The sequence below is a fragment of the Dromaius novaehollandiae genome, chromosome 2 (genome assembly GCF_036370855.1).
Source record: "Dromaius novaehollandiae isolate bDroNov1 chromosome 2, bDroNov1.hap1, whole genome shotgun sequence".
NCBI classification, from domain to species: Eukaryota; Metazoa; Chordata; class Aves; order Casuariiformes; family Dromaiidae; genus Dromaius; species Dromaius novaehollandiae.
In genome coordinates, this window is record NC_088099.1 from 23,174,528 (window position 1) to 23,194,879 (window position 20,352).

The window sequence follows — 20,352 nt, forward strand, 5'->3', positions numbered from 1 at the left end:
GTAACAGGAAAACCTCAAAACCAAGTGATCTTCCATGTTTGTCAAGTACAAAGTTCAAAAGGTAAAATAACTCAGTAATTCATAGAAGCTCCAGATAAATGGACAAATATATATTTTTAACACTCAGTGATTGCACCTATTAAATGTTTTAACATGCCCAAACATTTAAAAAGAAATCTTTTTATTACATCTATATCAAACACCAGGCTGACCAATGCTTAGTCTCACGGACTAGGAAACCTTATTCTAGACAGCACTGAAATCCTATTTTTACTTCAAAATAACTCATTATATAATTTAGTCTATAAATTATGAGAAGCACTATTTAGTAATCAGAGGAAAGGCATGCATCCCACATGAACACAATTCTATTTATTAGGCAATTTCTTAAACAGCTCTCCAGAGCATGCTATACAAATATTAGGCCACAGTTCTGTTCCAACAGTTTAATAATCCAAGTTTCAGAGGCAGCACAGTGATCAGGAATAACAAACCAGTAGGGAGAAAATAGGGCAAGGTAAGATAGAAGCAACAGTATTATATACTCACATATCCAGAAAACATTCACAATAAATTTCATTTTGGGTTTTATAAAGTAAAAATAATGCATTTGATAAGTAATTTTATTATATTTATTTCACAAGACAAATATAACAGTAACGGGAATCTGAAATACTACTTTGCACAAAACACTTCACAATTTTGGAAATGTATTTTATTATCTGAGATGAAAGACTACGGGGATGAAGACTACACAGGTGGCCCAATTTTCCTCCCTACTGTTAGAAACAACTAGTGGGAGATTAATGTTTGGTCTGTTAAATATACATAGCTCTAACTATGTAAAACACTACTTATATGGGGCAACTTTAGTGGACGGGTGGGGGAGGGGGGGGAAGTAGTTTAGAAGACTATTAAGAAGCAATCTTACTGTCCTCTTTGGTATGAGCAGGCATGAAAACAACAAAAGGAGAACCATCTAAGCAGAACACTGACTCACTGAGGCAGTGGTGAAGCCATAAGGAATCAGGTCAGAGTTAGACACACTGATAACAGACAACCATTTGTGAATGATGCTTTTCTTTGTTTCTTCTTGAGTGTTTTCTTTGTTATATTTGTTACGCTAAATAGAGTGCTACATTAAACATTTCTAATTTCTCCAGTACTGAAGTCTTCTCCCAGTACACTAACTTCCTTTTTTCAGCCTGTCATTTTTATTAAGTAACATTGCCAGAGAAAAACTGCAGTAGTGATAGTTTAAAACAAATACAGATATATCTTATTAACTTAATACATAAATGCAAAAGGTACAACCATCTCAACGTCAAATGCCAGCAGAATGAGGTTCAGGAACTGGTTAACACTGAACCAGAACTGACTGTGGAAGACAAAGAGGGAAAGTGAGAGGGGTGCTCCACGCTAAAACATATCACACATGGCCTTTAATTTTCCCTTTTTTTCTACTTAATGAATCATTCCAATTTCATAACATTATTTTACTAAGAGCTCGTAAACTGCAGATCCAGTTGTATAAGCATTTTCACTGCAGAAAATCAACAGTACACAGTGTCTACACCTTTCCTGTAGTCAGATAATTTAATATGCAAGTCAAAGATGATCAAAGCTTTTGAAATAAACAAGTTTTGAAGAATGATGCATAAGAACAGAAAAGCTTATCAGTTCTAATGGTAAAACTTCATATTTTGTTTTAATCAAGTTTTTGTGTTGAAAAGGCAGACTTGCTCACTGAACACTTTCGAACATTACCAATGTTCCCCAAAAATGGCATGAAAAAGAGCTCAGTTATCATATGCAACTGCAGAGCTGTATTACTTATTAGAACAAATCTACAGATTTTAAAAAAAAAGTCTCATAGTTAAACAAATTTTAGATCATTGTAAAACAGTCAAAAGAAACAGATTCAGTGGAATTCTCACTTGCTGAAACAGCATACCTTTTTTGATTGGATTAAGGAAAGGAAAGAAAGATTAATTGTGTAGCTATTGGTGGTTCTATATTACCAAGGTATGTCAATGTAAAAAAAAAAAAACCAAAAAACAAACAAAAAAAAAAACCCCACAACACTAGTGCAACTGTAGGAATTCAGTTAGAAGTTCAGTTACTGAAATGTAACTAAACTATCTTAGGAGAAAACACAAAACCTCTTTGCAGCTGAATAGGCTTCCAACAATTACCTATATCCACATAAGGTGTTGGCAGACCAAAAGGAGACAAGGCACCATATAACACTGTGTAACAAATTATTGCATTTTCTTTTGCAATAAAGAAAACAGTCCTTCTAGTCTTCTGTAGCTTTAGGCATATGACTATCTACGCTTAAAATGTCGCCGGCACACATCAGAATTTAGACTGGTACAACAGAAAATCCATAGAGCAGAGATTACATAACCTAAACTTGCGCCAAGAACCAGAAAAGACAGAACTTGCATTGGGTCAGAATTAATGGAAAGAAAGATTAAAGTAGATCCCAGTACGGAACACTAGAATCCCGGCCACAGGAATTTACATTAGGAAGAGTCAAAATTCTTAACGGGGAATTTGTTTGTTTTACCTTCCTGTATAATTTGACATAATCTATCAAAACAAAGATGACAAAAAAACCCACCATTACCGGCAAGTCTTAAAAGAATTCTATTTTAAATGAAGAGTCAGCTGGTAGTCTGCTACTACAAGCAGACTAAGTATTACAAAGGTTAAAGTAACAGACAGGAAAAAAACAAAAACCCTCTGCTGTTTTATACAAGAAACAATTGTAACAAAGATTCCAGCTGTTGCAGAGAAATTTAGCTATATGTTGCCAGAGATCTCTGGGTTTGTCTGTACTCCCTAAGAGCTGTCTTCTGTAGCTAGATACATTTGAGTACTGTTCAGGATAAGTCACTGTTAGGCTAAATCCTGCCTACGTAAAAGCTTTCACCAGTTAAATAGAATATGAAATCCTTCAATAATATTTTTATTGGCTCAGTATCAACAGATACAAAATACAGCTTTTGTATACAGAGACTAGTGTGAAATATTATTAACAACTTACCAGCTTTTATCTTAACTAGAACCTTACACAACAGCGCAGGAGTCTCAATATGCCATGCTATTCATAAATACTCCTCTGGAGATCATCTCTAATCCCAAGGAATAAGTTTATTTGCTGATCTGTCCTTTGGAACAAAAATCCCAGGTGGGAATTTGTTACCTGGCATTCCATATTGTTTCCTGCAGTCTTAAAAAGCAATCCATGTCCTCCTCAGAAAAGTCTTTCACTAAACAGCACCAATAGGCATATCTCTTTGAAGCTGTTTCTTAAAAGTGAACTGTTAGACAGACTGCTTGGGGAAGATGCATTCAAAACACACTCCCAAATTCTAAAACAACACTGAATATTTCAATACATTTAGAGTATTTATAAAGTCTTTAAACTGCATTATTTGCTAATTCAAATTATACTTTGAGTCCAAAAAATGAGGCCATGTGTAAGGCCTATGAGAGAGTTCAATAAGGAATCAACAAAAAAAAAAGCATTAAGAGCCCATATTAAGATATGTTTCATTTAATATCACATTTTCAAAATGCCCATTATCAAAGCCCTAATGACAGAGAAAAGCTTGTCAAGGGGGAAGAAACATACAACCTCATTGCTTTCTGTGACAAAGTGACTGGTGGTCTGGACAAGGGGAGGGCTGTATACCTTTGATTTTAGCAAGCCTGTTGAACAGTCTCCCATCCTTATCATCAAGCTGGTGAAACATGGGGCGAATAAATGGATGATAAGGTGAGTGGAAAATTGGTTGGACTGCCAGGCTCAGAGCTGTGAACAGCAGTACAAAGTCCAGCAGGTGGCCAGTAGCTAGCGTGGTCCCTCAAGGATCAGTACTGCCAAATGTATGTCTTCATTAGTGACCTTGATCATGGGAGGGAGCACAGCCTGCACAAGTTTGCTCAAACAGGGAGGAGCAGTCTATATGCTGGAGGGCAGAGCTTGCTATTGAGAGGGACCTGAACAGGCTAGAGAAATACGCCAGAGAAATAGGCTGACCAGAATGTCGTTAAGTTCAACAAAAGTGCAAGGTCTTGCATTTGGGACAAACTGCACCAGCACAGGCTGGCCTGTGTTGTTTCCTAGGCTTGGCCACCAGCTGCCTAGGAAACAGCTACACAAAAAAGGATGAGGGGGTCCCAGTGGGCAACATGAATCAGCGGTGTAGCAGCAACGAAAGCCAACTGCATCCTGGCCTGTATTAGTAAGAGCACAGCCAGCAGGGCCAAGGAAGCGATCCTGCCCCTCTATTCAGCACTTGCAAGAGTGCATCGGGAGTACTGTGTCCAGTTTTGTGCTCCCCAGCACAAGAAGAATATTGACATACTGGAGCAAGTCCAGTGGAGGGGCATCAAGATGGTCAGGGGGCTGGAGAACACCATGTATGAGGACAGCCAGAGAGCTAGATTCAGTTTAGAGAAGAGCAGGCTAAGGAGGGGGAACCTAATTGCTGTCTACAACTACCTGATCAGATGGTAGACCAGATGAACTCTCAAGGTTGCTTCCAACCTAAATTATGATTCTGTAAGAAAAAACCCTAATGACTTCTCCTGGGTTTACAGCAACACTGTTAAAACACATTGCCTTACTTTCTTGTTACATCAGTGAAAAACTGCTGTATGCAAATACTCATTCTAACAGATCACTTAGTATCTCCAAAGAAAGAACTACAAAATATAGGGGCAGAAAATCCTTACATTTTCCTTGTACTTGTAGTAAATTCACTCTGTAGTAAGTTAATTGAAGAAAAGTTGCAAAAGTTTATAGAAGATAACATTTTCATTCCTCTCATCTAGGAAGTCCTCATATGGAAGACTAAAATAATAAAATTAAAGTTTTTTGGGGGGGAAAAAGCTCTAAAATCACTTACCCTGTGCGTGACTGTCCAACTTTATCACAAATATCTAAGATGAGGCCCCAGTCCTCTGCAGTGTTCATCTCACTGGTTGCTTTCTCTGATGAATAAACCATAAGTAAATCAAAATATAAATTAAAAAAAATGAGAACAGGATTTAAGATAAAACTGACAAACATGTTGTTATATGACTTCTTTACATACTGCTAAATGCACAGTAAAATCCTATATTTAATTAATTTATATATTAAAACTGTTCTACCTGACTTCTTTAATTTTAAAGCGTTCACTTGTTACCATAAATTTAAATTCAAACAAACATATTTCCCCACACACACTAATAAATAAATACCCAGAATATCACAAAAGTCATATCAGCTATCAAGAGATTTTTTTTCCATTTGGAACTGTAAAGTTTAACAGGATATGAATACTCAAAGCATTGGTTCATTGGAGACTAAGATACAACAGGAACAGCATTTACCACGTCCTCAGACACAAGCTGCCGAGTCTTGCATTTCTTCTATATGTATTGCAAGTCAACGAGGAGGCCTCAAAGACTCATGAATAATCACTAAAATTGACTTTTATCTCCCTATTCTCATCTGTACCCTAGATGATATATTCCACTGTCTCTTTTCAGCTACAGAGAGTGCTAAACCAAAGCTAATCTGATAAAGGCCAATGGGCCTCCTTCTTCTAAGTCTCTTGAATAGGACAGAAGAGTCCCTGCGGAAGAGTGAAGGAAAAGAGGGAAGGTGGAGAAGAGATAAATTCCAGCTCAGAGCAGAGGAGAGACACCGCCCATTATTTCTTCCCCAAGGATCCTCTGTGTACCTAGGCTAACAATAAATAAACATGCTAAAGGAAACTGGGGCTTATGCTGCAACTGAATGGAAAGCTGAGAGAGGGGATCAGTGCTGGGCAGCACGAGGGAACACACAAGCCATTTCCTCTATCCTCCGCACAGAAAGAGATACAGGGAGAGAACAGCAGGTAACCTTTGTTTCCCATCCCTGCTTCATCCAATGTTCGCCTTTTAATCTACAAAAGGTGTCTCAGCAAAAGGTACCATGCCTCAGGCAATGTCTCAGAGACCACTTAGATAGTTTTACCAAGGAAAGCAAAGATTTCCTATAAAAACTTATCTGCCAGGATTCATTAATCCATCCTAGCACTTGATAGATTGCGGAGGAGAGAGAAAGACAAAGAAAAATATCTAATCTCCATAAGTTAGGAGAAGTTATTCATCCCAAAACTGATGGTCCCGTTTTCTATGACTGAGTTTCTCTGTCCCACAAACTGAAGTCAGGTTATACTTGTTTAGTTTCTTAATTCAGATCTAGAAGGCACAAAAGTAACGCTTTACAATTACATGCTCTCAAAGTATTTCGGGGGGGGGGGGGGGGGGGGAATATATATATATCATTCCAGTTGTATAAGGTAGAGTTTGATCACTCTTATGCAAGTTGTGCTGTTTGATGCAAGAAAAACAGTGAAGCAGAATTGGGAAATTAGCCATAATTCTATATATTCTGCCAGATAAAGTAAAAAGGCACTGTCTCTTCTCTCTAAACTGAATCAAAGCTTATTTGATTACAAAAGACCGTCATATTCAACAAAAATATCAAAAACTTCAGGTAGACACCATGCTAATATCTGACAGCAAGAAATACTGACAAATCAACAAACGCCGCATTTTTTTTTCAGTCTAATAATGTTCCAAATCATGCTTAGGACTAGCATAGCTAACAGTTAGCAAAATTATTTATTTTTTAACCTTGTTCATAAGAGAAATGTGGCAACTGTGAAGGAATCATTGACAGCAATAGCATAACGGCACAATCCAGTCAGCAAGCAAACTAGAAAAGCCAAAACAGAAACTAGAACAATGAGACTGTACCTTGCTTAAATCAATGAATATTGTTTCATTACTCCAGAGTTCAGTCAGCTCTAAATTATCTGCAGGCAGAAGATGTGTGCCACACATGGAGAGACACCTCAAGTGAATGCTCAGCATAGAGCAACTACAGGCTGAGCCGGTCTTCTGCAATCACAGGACACGCACACAGCTGCTGCACTGCTGGCAAAGCCAGCCTGGAGCCTGGGGCATTATAGCTGCTTTTTGGAAGCAGGGAGCCTGAGTGAGCAAGCGCCAGTGGACCGAGTTCAAGCGTGCCTGCATTGCACTCCCCAACCTGGAAGTGCTGCCAGAGCACCCGCGCAGCCCAGAGGCACCCGAAGTAGGCTGTGCAGAGGGGGCTCGCCCCCCACCTTCACTGTCTCAGCCCAGCACCTGCTCTGCTGGAGCCAGAGCAGCTCCATTCAAAATGTGTCTACACAGTGCTCTCCAGGGCCATAAGCCCAGCAAGGTTTAGAGCTCATGGGCAGCGCACTCATGACAAACGCTGGACGTTGGTTAGTATATGCTTTAGCAGTCAGACAGCAGAGAAATTCAATGCAGCTGAAACTTTCTGGACTTTCCATTTATTCTAATGGACAGTGCCTTCACTTTTGTCAACAATTGACCCTTCTTCTTTCCTCACATCACCAGAGAGCAATTGCATGGCAATTTATGTCTTTTACAAACCAAAAAGTAAAATAATGCATGCTTAAGGTTTGATAGTAACACCAAACTGTGCTCTATGCTAATTTAAATAGCATTGGCTGAAACTGCAAATAAGACGGGAATTGACGAAATCCCTAACCCGTACCAGCCACACCAATTAAAACCTTCATTTTCATTCTCAGTAAGAATATTCTGCAGAGCTACTCATGAGGACAGTTACATGTTTTCTCTCATGGTTACACCCCTCCTCAGAAGTCAAATTTAGTCTTGTATAAAAACTGCATTTGTTTGCAATGCCTCCCTCCTGTTGTTAGTCAGGATATTTCTTCTACCAACAAATGCGAGATAGTTTCTTACCAAAATTCAGTCTAAAGCCCAGTTCCTTGTCTTCCCTAGGAACAAAAGTCTATGATTTCCCTTGCATTTAAAAAAAATAAAGTAAAACAAAACAGGAGTAAAAATTTTTGCCTGTAGAGTTTTTGTTATATTTTGTCTCAGTCAAGGACAGTTAAAATTTAACCACATGCTGAATGCTAGCAGTACACTAGCAGTACACTATCTGACACTGACTATCTGCACAAAATGGCCGATAACACTGTCAGAGCATTAGTGAGTGACTATCAGCTTTCACCACTCTGGGATCAGGAGCAACATAAGACGCTTTCACAAAACTCCTAGGCTGCATCAGTGTTTCACAGACAAAATTATGACTCGAAGTTAAGTAAATTAAATTATTTAAACTATTATCACTGGAAACCCATGAACCCTCCCCACTTCTAAGGTCAGGCACACATTTACAGCCAAAAAGTCTTATGTACATCCACTATTTTCTTAACCCGACTACCAGCTGGCACCCTACCAGTGCTGACGTGTCTCCATCAACCTCTGTCTTAGTACCAAAGTGGACTGAGAGGCAGGTAAAACAGAAATTTGTTTTTACAGTCTTAGGGTAGGTTGCATAGAAGATGAAAGATACCCAAAATTAAACTTGACATGTTTCTTCATCTTCCATCTCTGTGATCAAAAATAATTCTGTCACAGCAATATTAATGCTTACCTCAGACCCCATCCCCCCATCTCATCATTATTACAATGTCTTATTCAGCTTACTGAATACAAGATCAGATAACGTTTCGGGTTTTACTAAAATGACTTTTAAAGATGGTGCTGCTTGCCTCATGAAAGCAGTGTTCTTTAAAAACTCATTAATGCTATTTCGAACACAAAGGAAAACAGAACTACGTGACACGGAGGCATACGCTCTTGAACCTTGTCTCCAGTTTTCCAAAAGGGCGCTCTCTAGCCGAGCTGTATCACTGATTCGTTTTCCTAGCATAAACAAGGCCTACAAATTAATGTAGCAGCTTAACCAATGCAAGGTTATAACGTCTTCTGTTGTCTCAATTGTAATTATTAGTTTCTAATTTTTTACAGGATTGCTTGTCTTCTTTTGTTTCATTACAAGTGTTCAACTTTCACCTTCATTCTTTCCTCTAGGAATTATTTAAAATTATTTTCTCACAGCTAATTCCACAGAGACAGACATGGGAAGTGGCAAAAGCTACTGTTTCAGAGGAAAAGAACACTTAGACCTATGGACTTTTCGGACAGCACTGCTTATGATTCTGCACAATATGATAGTACCTTTCTAAAGGATGTCAACAGTCTATTAAATGCCTTTGGAAAACAAGAAACCCACATGAAACTAATACATTACAGTTTTAAGCCAGCTTGCAAAGCACAGAGCATGGGTACATCTCCCCTTACATGTCCTCTCTACTCCTAAGACCAATCACACTGGGAGACGAACTCCATCTTGCCCAATGTCATTTTCTAACACATTCCATACCTAAGGAAAGAGATGCCTAGGAAAATATAGAAAAGAATAAGATAAGTATATATATAGTTATACTTTCCTACAGTACCGTTCAGCGACCAACAATTTACAGCTCCATAACTCCCGAGTCAGAAATGGTGCTTCAACCATACAGTATAATGATAAATAAATTGGCTATAAAGTAAATATAAAAATAAACTAGCTATAAAACAAAGGATTAAGTGTTCTGGAGAAAAATGCATCTCCTCTGACAGAAATGTCAGTGTGTCTGTATCTTCAAAATTTCTCAAAAAATTCTAGGAAGTTATCTCCTTAAAAAGAAATACCTAGAAGCTGAAACTATGCTTTCAAACATATTTTATCATCATTTGCTGGAGTGGTTTTTTTTTTTTAAGCTAAACTTCTGAACAAAATTTATAAAAACTTGAACAACACATACTTTGTAGAAAACAACATTCCTGAATATAAATGTTATCTATTTTCACCGAGATACAGTATCAAAACTTGGGAGATGGAGTTACACCTTATGACCAGAAACCAGGGCAGGGAGATCTGGATATGAGTTACCTTACTTACGTTTTGGTTCTGGTGAAAGTGTATGGGCTCTTGCACTGAACCTCACTGGCTGCCTTTCTGACTGAAACCCCCCCAACTCTGGAAGCTAAAACAGAAGTTCAATCTAACCTTTGCCTCCTGAAAGCTTCCTTGAAGGTGCTCAGACTCTTCCTTGCCCTTCATTAAGATGGTATTAATGCTACTATAGTCAGAGCTTTCTGAAAAAAAAGTGCAACATAAAGCAGAAACGTGTTCAATATTAGTCTTTAACAATGGAGCACCTAATATGTCATATAGGGATCTAAATGGCCAAAAATCACCCACCACTTTCAAGAACGTTAAATACTGAACGTTGAGTTCTCCATTCAGCAGCAACAGTGCTTCTGTATCTGTCTTTCTTTCAGTGCTATGTTTCCTACGTCAACCAGCTTGGGGCATGGGAATCAATGCCAGCCATGCCATTGGGACTCAGAAGTGTATTTCTGTTCTATAACCTAAACAGCAAAAAACGCTAACCTACAAGGTGGACATGCTTTGCAATATATACTACGGCACCAACGAGAGTTTGTTTTGTTGCATTTTTTTAAAAGGTCTGGTGTTTATGTACATTTCTGCACAGATTATCAGTGGATCAAGACGTCACTTTCCATGTAACGGACCAAGGGTTGTATGCCATAAGTAAATCAACACCAAGTAAATACGGTTAAATGAAATATTTTCCTCCGTATATAAATATATGTAATTATAATAAATAATTGTATGATAAAAAAATCAAGACAACCATTTAGGACATTTTAGCATAAAATGGCAAACAAGTTTTGTTTCTCACAAACCTTTTGTAAGAACTATGAATCCATAATCAACCGTTCTCCGCTCCATATCATTAAAAACTGCTACGGTTAAACACCGTGTTATCAGAAATAAATATCTAGCTGATAAGGTACAGCTGATAAGGTATATCCTCATTGTTAAAAACAACTACTATGGTTCCATTTTTAACAGTATTTAGCAATTATTCAGTAAATGCTGATAATTTGTATTTAGCCACTGCCCAACCAGTCATTACACACAGAGTTCTAGAAAAACCATCACCAAAATACAAGGAGTCTGACAAACTTCTGAGCTTTTGGGGTACCTAGGTAAACCAGCCTCTTCTCGTGCTGTAAAGTCTCACACTTTTGTTAAGCCCACATTTCCCTCTCGTTTATATAAACCTGAAAAGTCTTGAGGCATCTATAGAATTCTATTTTCTCCTCTGGTTTTGTGCATTATTCAAAAGTTATAACCAAAGCGAAAACTATATATTTACATTGTGATTCTGTTTGAAGTTCCCGATTATGTCCAAAACACAGCTACAACTGACAACTTAAGGACCGAAGAAGTAAACCCTTCTCAGAAATGATTATGTCCTAAAACAAGTTTATCATCAGGTTTAGAAAGTTCTATTAAACAGACATAAAAGTAGTAAATGCTGAAAAAACAGCACTGTCAAATTTAATGGTTGACTGCTCAGGTGCTGGTAAGAAGAAGAAAAAAAATCTTATTGCCACATCCTACCAGATTTTCCATGCAAGTACATGCAAGTCACTTAAATTCTCTTCTGTAGTTCTTTCTGCATCTTAACAACAGCACTTTTCTGCCTTGGTAGGATAAAATAAATACACTGATCAACATTCAGATACTACAGTGAATAGCGTGATGCATGCCATAAGGCAGAAAGCTTAACTGCCCGTTGCTAACGAAGCTATTTTTTCCAAGAGGTAACTCTTGCTGGTAGACAGATTTAAGTTACCTAGGCTTTAGATTTTACTGGCATTTAATTAAAAAAAAAAATTCAAAACCTAGAACTCAGTTATTTTTCTGCTAGGAAATCTCCAAGATGTTAAAGCCACCTAGAATTTTGAAAGACAACAACAAAAACCCAATCCAACACTTAAAACATACTTGTTTAAACTGCTTCAGTGTGAGTATAAATTACTAAAATATTCTAGTAAAACCATGGGTTTTAGCCATTCCAGTCAGCACTTACTCTTACTCTGTCCACGATATACTTCCATTTCACCAGTCATACATCTACAATTATTCAGGACTTCAGTATTCCATTTAAGTCATAATTGAAAAGATTGGGTAAAGAAAGTCTTCACTCACAAAACACAGTTACAACCAGTTTCTAGCACCATTAAAAAAAAGAACCTCAAAGATCTGCTATACCAAAGTAATCACAGAAGTGACAACAAATCTGACATTCCCTTCAGCCTTCTCTCACCCTCTTCCACAGAAAGTCTCATTTACTTTTCAGAGCAAAATAAATAATTCTTTCCCCCCATCTATATATGCACAAATACACCTGTATTTTTACAATACTTCAGAATTTTGGTAACTGTTTCCTCTCTTAATAGTTTAAGGAGTCCTGGAAGACTGAAATGGATTACAAGTTTTTCTTTCCCTATCACTGGAATGAAGGTAATTAAATTTTGCTCTTTTTGCTTGTCAAAAATGATGAACAAAAAAATCCTGCATGTGTTCACTTATTCTACAAAAAACACCTCTTTCATATTAACCACTCAGCATTTCACTCATATGCTCAGAACCACACAGAAAAATACATCCAAGCAGATTCCATATAGGCAAGATTGAAAATAACCTCTAACAAGCAATGCCAGTGTAGCCAGAAATCAGAAATTCAGATAGGCTCAGCAATATAAACAGTCTTTATTTACAATCTCAAGCAGTGACCTACAGGAATAGCTTCCTGAATTTCCCTTCAAATTGTTAGCTGAGGTTAAAGCTATTAACCAGCTGCAGCTTAACCACATTCCCATCTACAGTATTTATGAAAAGCCCTTATGGAAGCCCTTGCAGAAGGCCTCCTACGAAAGGAGGGCTAACTGGTCTGAGGCAAAGCAAGCAGTGACTGAGCAGTGACAAAGCAGGTGACTGAGCTGATGGGAGGCCACCTCAACTCATTCCTTCAGGAGACTCTATATATGATCAAGCGTAGGAGACAGCCTAGCCAAGACAGGCATCGCTCAGTTCAGTAAGCTGTACCAAAGGAAGACAAAGGCACTCAAGATCTGGTAAGAAAACGCTGAAAACACCAGTCAGACAAGTTGGCCAAGAATAACTTAGACCTTTTACGGCAAACTAGACCAAATCCATGGACCTATGTTTCACCTAGAGATATTACGACAGAGCAGGAAGATGAGCACATTACAGATATATGAGAATGATGACTGCAACTCTGTAAACAAGGCAGAACACAGACAAATAATATGAACAAATGGTGCCAGGACCTATTTGCAGAGACCCACATATCAAGCCACAGTAAGAAGAGGCATTTCAGAAGAAGGAAGATCAGCAAAACATAAAGCTATCCACATCAAATACACAGTGTTATTTTTTTATCAACTTAACAGACTTGGCATGTTGGAGAACCACTTTGATTCTTCTGAATACTGATGTTATAATGCACACTGCCACAGCTGAGAGGACGGAAAGCACTTAAAATGACAGCTCCTCCCTGGGAGGAGAGAAAAAGAATTACTGAGAAAGCAGAGTCTACAAAAAACTCCTTTGCCTATGGAATGCACTGTCTTGCTCCAAATAGCCCAGCTGAACTTGAGTCTGGTGATTCACTTCCAGAGAGGGATAATTCAAAAAAGAAATAATTGTTGGCTATATACAGAAGAGATTTCACTCATTTGTATCCTGTCAACATTGCCTTTTTTCATTGCGAACATACACTAAATGTACCTTTAGTGAGAAATTCTTTTTCTTCAGATGCATTATAAATAACTGAAAAAGAGGGTGGCTATAGCTTCTTTCCTACAGATTCTCTACTCAGTCTCCCTGCTAGCTCACAGTTAATATCCTTCTTCCTAAAACAGTGCTGAGAAAAGCAGTACACCAACTCAAGAAGAAAGTGTCAGCCTCATGACAAGCTGGACCAATACCTGAAAGCCATCTTTCCTTGCAACTATAAGTACTTTAACTTGCAGTCTGCATTCTCCATAATTCTCCAGGGTCAAAAGTCTCCTCTGCAACAATTTTACCTCCTTTTGGCAAACCTGGACTAAACAGAGAAAAGTCTAGTTCACAGAGATACATAATTCGCTGGCTTTGAAGTTGCTGACTAACGAAGAGGATAAATATAAGGAGTAACCAGTTTAAACAGCAGAAGTATTTTATCACAAGAAACTGCACCTTGGAATCTTGATCAAAACATTTGTTATATTCTAATCACTATATGCAGTGGTACCTTAACATCCTTATCATCTACAATATTTAATTGATACATATTACTTAAAATCTAAAAGAGTTTAAGCATAAAACGATGCATAATCACTACAGTTAATGAAAATATGGGAAAAATTATTGTAACTCACATCATACTGAAAATTCTACTACATAATTAAACTTCACGCTTAGTTACTGTAGATAGTAAACCTGAATCTCTCCTTTCTTACCACTCCTGTGATGCCCCAAACCATTACACCAGCTACACTCAGAACAAGCTCAGCACACAAAGCAAATGCAAGAAGTGCCTTCATCTGTTACTGTGCGTTAGGGAGAAAATCATTAGAACTAGTTACTTCCAATAATGTTCCCGACATGACTGAGTGATGATCGACCCAAAAGATCATACCCCCAAAGTGGGCATTTTGTTCAGATCGGTCTTTTAGAATAAAAGACACTGTCTTCTAAATACTTCCTCTTAATATTGTGTGTGAATTTATGACAACAGGACATCAGGATCCATATTTACTGCAGCCTTTTAAACTTCAAAAATATATTGAAAATATATTGAAATAATAAGCTTACAGGATGGGGTAAAGAATTTTCTTCCAATTCTCTGCATACAACAGGCTAAGTTTATTATTCTAACTTTTGATGGCAAGCACTGTAAAGTATGCACTACATTAAGTTCAGAGTTGCAGATTTTATTCTTGGGATAGGATCCAAAAGACATTTCAGAACCTCTTCTGCAGTAAGTTCTTTATCAAATCTAGCCTAACCACTGCTACATTACTAACTAAACTATCATGCCAGTCTTTTGGTTCTCAAAGCACATTTCACCATTATCTCACCTATATCAAGCTCACAGATAAACGTGAGTTTCTCAGGAGCAATTCTCTGGGAATAACCTTATGATTAAAGTTGCGAAATACTGCAGAAGCAGATTTCCCATCAAATAAGAAAATCATTAATTCCTACTGAATTGAGCATATAGCCTTTTCAACATATCCTCGGAAACACAGTGTCTTGAAGTTGCTTCCTTCTGCTGAATTCGGATACTATGTTCTTTACTTGGACACACTGCTGAAGGTTCCCAAACTTGGTTGTGAATTCACAGACTTATATCACCCCTGATTATCATCCCTTTCTGTTAAAATATTCCTAAATATGGTAGAAAGGGGGTTTAGAAGTTACTTGGACTTCATCCAGAGAGTTGTACTCTTTGAAGATGACAGTGGCTTACTGTCTCAAATCTCTGGGCACCTTAACAATGTTTGTTAATACTATTACTTTAACCATAGTCTTTAACAACACTCTCTTGCCAGTCGCACCTACAGAAGAGGTGTACCCCCTCAAAATCTCTGTACAAAGCTGATATTAAATGGTAAGCTATCATGAATGACCAGCTTCCATACCATCAGCATGCTAATAGGATTGGGCAGATGCTGATGACTGGCCGAAGAGACCAAGATATCTCTCCTTCTGAACCTAGACATACTTACGCTCTTCAAAATAATGGAAAACAATTTAGTCCCAGATGAGTTCCTTGCAATCCATTGTCCTAAACGATTCCAAAGTCATTTCCAACTATTACACTGTACTAATTGTCCAGCAGCTGGGAATGCACAGCTATCACAGTAAAAATACTATCATCTACACCAACATCCAGCTTCATATGAAGAGATTATGAACAGCTTTTGACTGCCTTCCTCCTTCAGGAATCTTGATTCTCAAAGGAAAACTTTTTTGCAGAGTAAGAGCAAAAGCAGAGCACTCAACTTTCATTCTGAAAAAAGAATCACAAAACAACACCGCTGCTTGACAACTTTTGGAAGTTTCCCGAGAACACAAGAGCCTGCTCTACAGCTGACATATCTTATGAAGCCTGCCAAGAAGTTCATCCAGATAATAGCACGTTCCCGAAGGGCGTTGAGGAAGAAGGGCCTGGGGACTCTTTCCTGGAGACTTCGCTGCTCCCGTCTCCTTGGCACAAATCCAGTCAAGTGATGAAAGGCAGCAGCAAAACCCTGACAGGAGGCTGCCACCAACCAGTCTGCAGCTCCTTACATCTCCCTCAGGACCCCTAAGAAAAGACGCCAATGGAAGGAGGGTAAATTAATTCTTCAGGGAAAAATCAGCCCATTCGCTCACTATCCTCTTTTCCAAGAACAACTTGGGACTAAGTAGTTATTTACTTGTGCTCATACAATATGCAGAATAATGCTTTTGAAAAATGTCAGGTGTACTGGTGACTGAACTAGGCAAGCACAGTAGCTAAGGTTACAGCATTGGCATTCTCTGCCACAAGAAAATAGTAAATAACCCATTCAAGTAACAGTTGGGTGCTACTACTCTGCATTACAAAACTTACAATGCTGACAAGCATGATCTACCAGATTTAGCTCTATTTAAACCCACTCAAAGAGTCTGATCTTCACCACTGCTAGATAGCTATCTTTGGAAGTAAAAGAGTAAACACTTGCCAGATCTTTGGCTATCATTTTTTAATCTGGCTTATTAGTTTAAACCATTCTCCATATTACCAACATTGCAATTCTCTAATGGTTCACAGAAAATTGGCAAGCCACGCAACCTCCTCCTCTTTTTCAGCTGCCAAATTACACTAGAAGACAGCAAAAACATTAGGAAAAAAAAAATTTATTACTTTTCAGAATATGAAATTTTTGACTTTACCACCAAGAAAATTATAAACTAAAAGACAGTCTTCACCAGAAAAGATTGCAGTGTGCTTTACTGTTCAGAATTTGAAGAAAAATGAGCTATAAACACATTCTTTATTAAGATGCAAGATTCAGAATTCCTGCTAAAGTACATAAAGAATTTGTGTTTCATCTCCAGTTATGCATAACCTTCCCCCCAAAGATGCACACTTTCAAATGATTGTTGAGATTTTTTTGAGAAGCTAGAGGAATTCAGTTAGAGCCCCAACTTCCAAAGTAAAATAAATATTATGAAATGAATTGCATATTTGTAGTTAAAAGCTGCAACACATACAAAATTAAAAGGCTACTAATGAAATTTGTTCCAAAAAACATATGCAGTGTCATATTATTGTAGGATAGGTGGGGGGGAGGGGTATTAATCCAAATATGAGAAAAAGTACCTTTATGTTATGGTGTTCCCCAAAGTTTTTAATCACTCTTGCAATAAAGCAGAAGCAAGCAGCAGGTAAGAAATCATCCATATTGCACAATCTCAGTCCGGCAAAATAAATATAAACCTGCCTATATGTTATTTTACATTTGATCTGGACACATGTGCATTAAGTACAATTTTTGTCAAGTAGAAGCCAGATATTTTGTCTCCACCTGGTCTGGCCCTGGAAGAAGCAAGGTGGGGATGAAACCTGACTGCAGCATGTCAAGTTTCACTTGAAAGGGAAAAAAAAATCCCTCCCGCAGAATTAATTTCAAAGCCGCGAATATAAAACCCTTTGACAATCTGTCCATGTTTGTCTCTGAAGGAGCTGTAGATGGGGCTTGCTACTTTGCATCCTTTGGTAAGGTACCGCCATAAGCATTTCCCACCAGCGCTGCTTTATCACGGCACAACACAACCTGTGGGCACCCCAGCCCGTCGCACCGGAGGCACGAGGCGCCCCCCGCCCGCGGGGCGCGCACGGCCGCCTCAGCCCAGGCCGCCCCGCGCTGACACCGACCAGGCCGGAGCCGCCGCCGCCGGGGCCCCGCTCCGCCCGCAGGCGGCCCCGCGCGCGGCCCGGCCCAGGCGCCACACGCGGGCGGCGGGCGGGCGCCGGCCGGGGCTGCCGGCAGCAGGGCGCGGGGGCTTCGGAGCGGCGGCAGCCCCGGCGGGCGGGCGGGGGGAGGCGGGTGCGGGCCCCGGGTGGAGCGGGGGCCGAGCCGGGCCGGGGCGCCACTCACCCACATCCTGGTCGAAGGGGTTGGTGGCGAAGAGCGGCATCGCGGGGGGCGGCGGCACGGGCCCCAGCCCCGCTCCCCTCCCGGCGGCGGGCTGCGGCGACGGAGCGAGAGGCGCTCGGCGGCGGGCTGCGGCGACGGAGCGAGAGGCGCTCGGCGGCGGCGGCGGCTCCTCCTCCCGCCCGGGGAACCTCCGCCGCCGCCTCCTCCCAGGGCCGGGGAGCCGGCCCGCCCCGCGCGGCATGCTGGGAAACGGGGTGGCCCCGCCGCCGCCTGATGGGCCGCCGCCACCCGCCGCGGGAGGTTGCTGGCCGCGGCCCCCTGCGCAGGGCCTCGCGGCGGCGGGCGCGGCTGCGCAGCTGACGGGGCCGCCGGCTCCTCCCGGCCTCGCCGCCTCGCAGCGGCCGCGCTGCCCCACGCCGGGCCGTTTCGGGGCGGCAGGGCGAGACGGGACCTTTATTTTGTCCTGGGCTCTGCCGTGCCTCCCGGGGCCGTAGGCGAGCCGGCCTCCTGCCCAGACACGCCTGATCTCCGAGGAAAAATCTCAGAGTTTTCCCGTACGTCGGGTTGAACCGATATTTTCATTGCTTATATCATCATGCTTTTGAAATCAGTGGCATGGGACAAAGTTGCAAGGTGGTGGTTGTCCTAGAGTATTTCACCGCATGGCATGGGACAATTGGACTTGAGCGCCAGAGTCTGACCGCTCGTCAGAGGTTGGATCCTGCTGAGATTAGGAGTTAGCAATTGTTCATGGAGCCTTAGTACCCCACAGCCTGACTGCACCGCCTTGCTCCTTCCCTTCACACACGTATCTTCACCAGCCTCAGCGGGATTTATCACGAGTAGGATTTGACTCATAGAATATGACACATTCTGCCTGTTCCTGCCACATGAAACTCAGTCATTATCCTTAAGGGCTTTTAGTACTGTTTAACTACTCTGGACTAGCTGGGTAGAAAAGCAAAAAAGCTGGGCTAGTGTGTGAGGGAAGAGTCAGAGGTGGCATCTGAAAGAGCAATATCGGCCTCTCACAGAAACAAGCAAACAAGGATTGAAAGAGACACCACTAGCGTTCGCAGGGCAGAAACACGAGATGAAATCAATAGCAATAACTATGCTCAATAATGAATGTAATTGCATGCATTAGGCAGACTTTTGACACACTGAATTTAAACTATATACCAGCCTCTTCCCACAGGGATCTACATTCATTAGGCACTTCCCTTTTTTACTTAACCATTTTCTAGGACCTAAAGTTCTGCTTCTTTCCCTATCCACAACAACTGTTTGCAGCAGTTGATGCAGCTCAGCATCAATCTGCTGCTTAGCAATGACTGCCTTTAAGAAATTTGGTATTCCCCCTTTTTGGATTCTGCTTCAGTTCAAAGACCTTTGCAAGATTTTCCCAGAGGATGCTTTATCTCCCTCCAGTTCATCATCCCCCATTACGTTCATGAAAGACACGTGATGGAAGTTCTCAGAGCTTGTTTTATCCTCTTTTTCATCACTTCCCTCTGATGGGTTTCAAAATGAAATTGTAACAATCTTTCTAAAACAGGCACAGCTTTTATAGGGTAGCCCTGTAGTAAGAACAAACATGCGAGATGCAAGGAACTTGGGCTGTAGACCCTCTTCAGCCAGGAAGAATCCCAACCCTGCTGTGCTTCCCAGGCAAGCTACCTATCCAAGGTTATTCAAGGTTAGGAGAAGGGCAGTCAGTACTCAGCATCTTAAGGCTCTTTAGTCTTGGCCCATGATTTGTTTCTGTAACATTTTTTTCCTCTTGAACACATTCTCTTCCCTGGTGTAAAGTAGAAGATTCCCTTGAGTACTCTGCAATATGTCGTGTCTTCCTCTTTCCCCTGGCCGTGGCTCTCGCATTCTGTCATGGTACAGCAACAGGCGATGGTTCGAGCACGCTTCTGTGAAATGTGGGTTTGCCCTCTCAGACAGAGAAGGCTATTGAAACCAGCTTTTCCACTTCATGTGTGACTAGTATAATTAACATGCTATTAAAAAAGGTGTGTCAAGCTTCCTGTATTGAATGTAGTTCAAAATGTTTTTATTATTTCCTACTGCATTTGAAATGGGACTCACGCTGCCTGATTTAGCTATCTAAAAGTGAGGAATCTAGTGTGAGGGTACAGTCTCAAATTGCATCTAATTCAGTGTAACTGCAGCTGACACAGAATATAGCAGTACTGCTCTGCCTGTGTCCACAGACTATGTGCTGCCACCACATTTCTTGTACTAGATTTGGAATTTGATCCAATTCATTTGTGGCTGCATAATCAACTGATTCAACAGAAAATCACTGCAGAAAAGTTCCCTATCGGATCATATCAC

At 40.4% G+C, this 20,352-nt stretch overlaps 1 protein-coding gene across 2 annotated transcripts in view; it reads right to left on the reverse strand.

Annotated features, from left to right (window-relative positions):
- The window catches only part of STAM (signal transducing adaptor molecule), a 41,462-nt gene extending 23,205 nt beyond the window's left edge, over positions 1-18,257 (reverse strand). The window contains exons 1-2 of one of the 2 annotated variants that reach the window (XM_064505977.1): positions 18,007-18,257; positions 4,923-5,007 (exon numbers count right to left, since the gene is read on the reverse strand). In XM_064505977.1, coding sequence (XP_064362047.1) covers positions 4,923-5,007; positions 18,007-18,247 — 326 coding nt within the window. In that variant the 5' untranslated portion in view covers positions 18,248-18,257. The remainder of the gene's footprint in view (positions 1-4,922; positions 5,008-18,006) is intronic. The other variant, XM_064505978.1, reaches the window with a different exon arrangement.
- Positions 18,258-20,352: the final 2,095 nt, after the last annotated feature.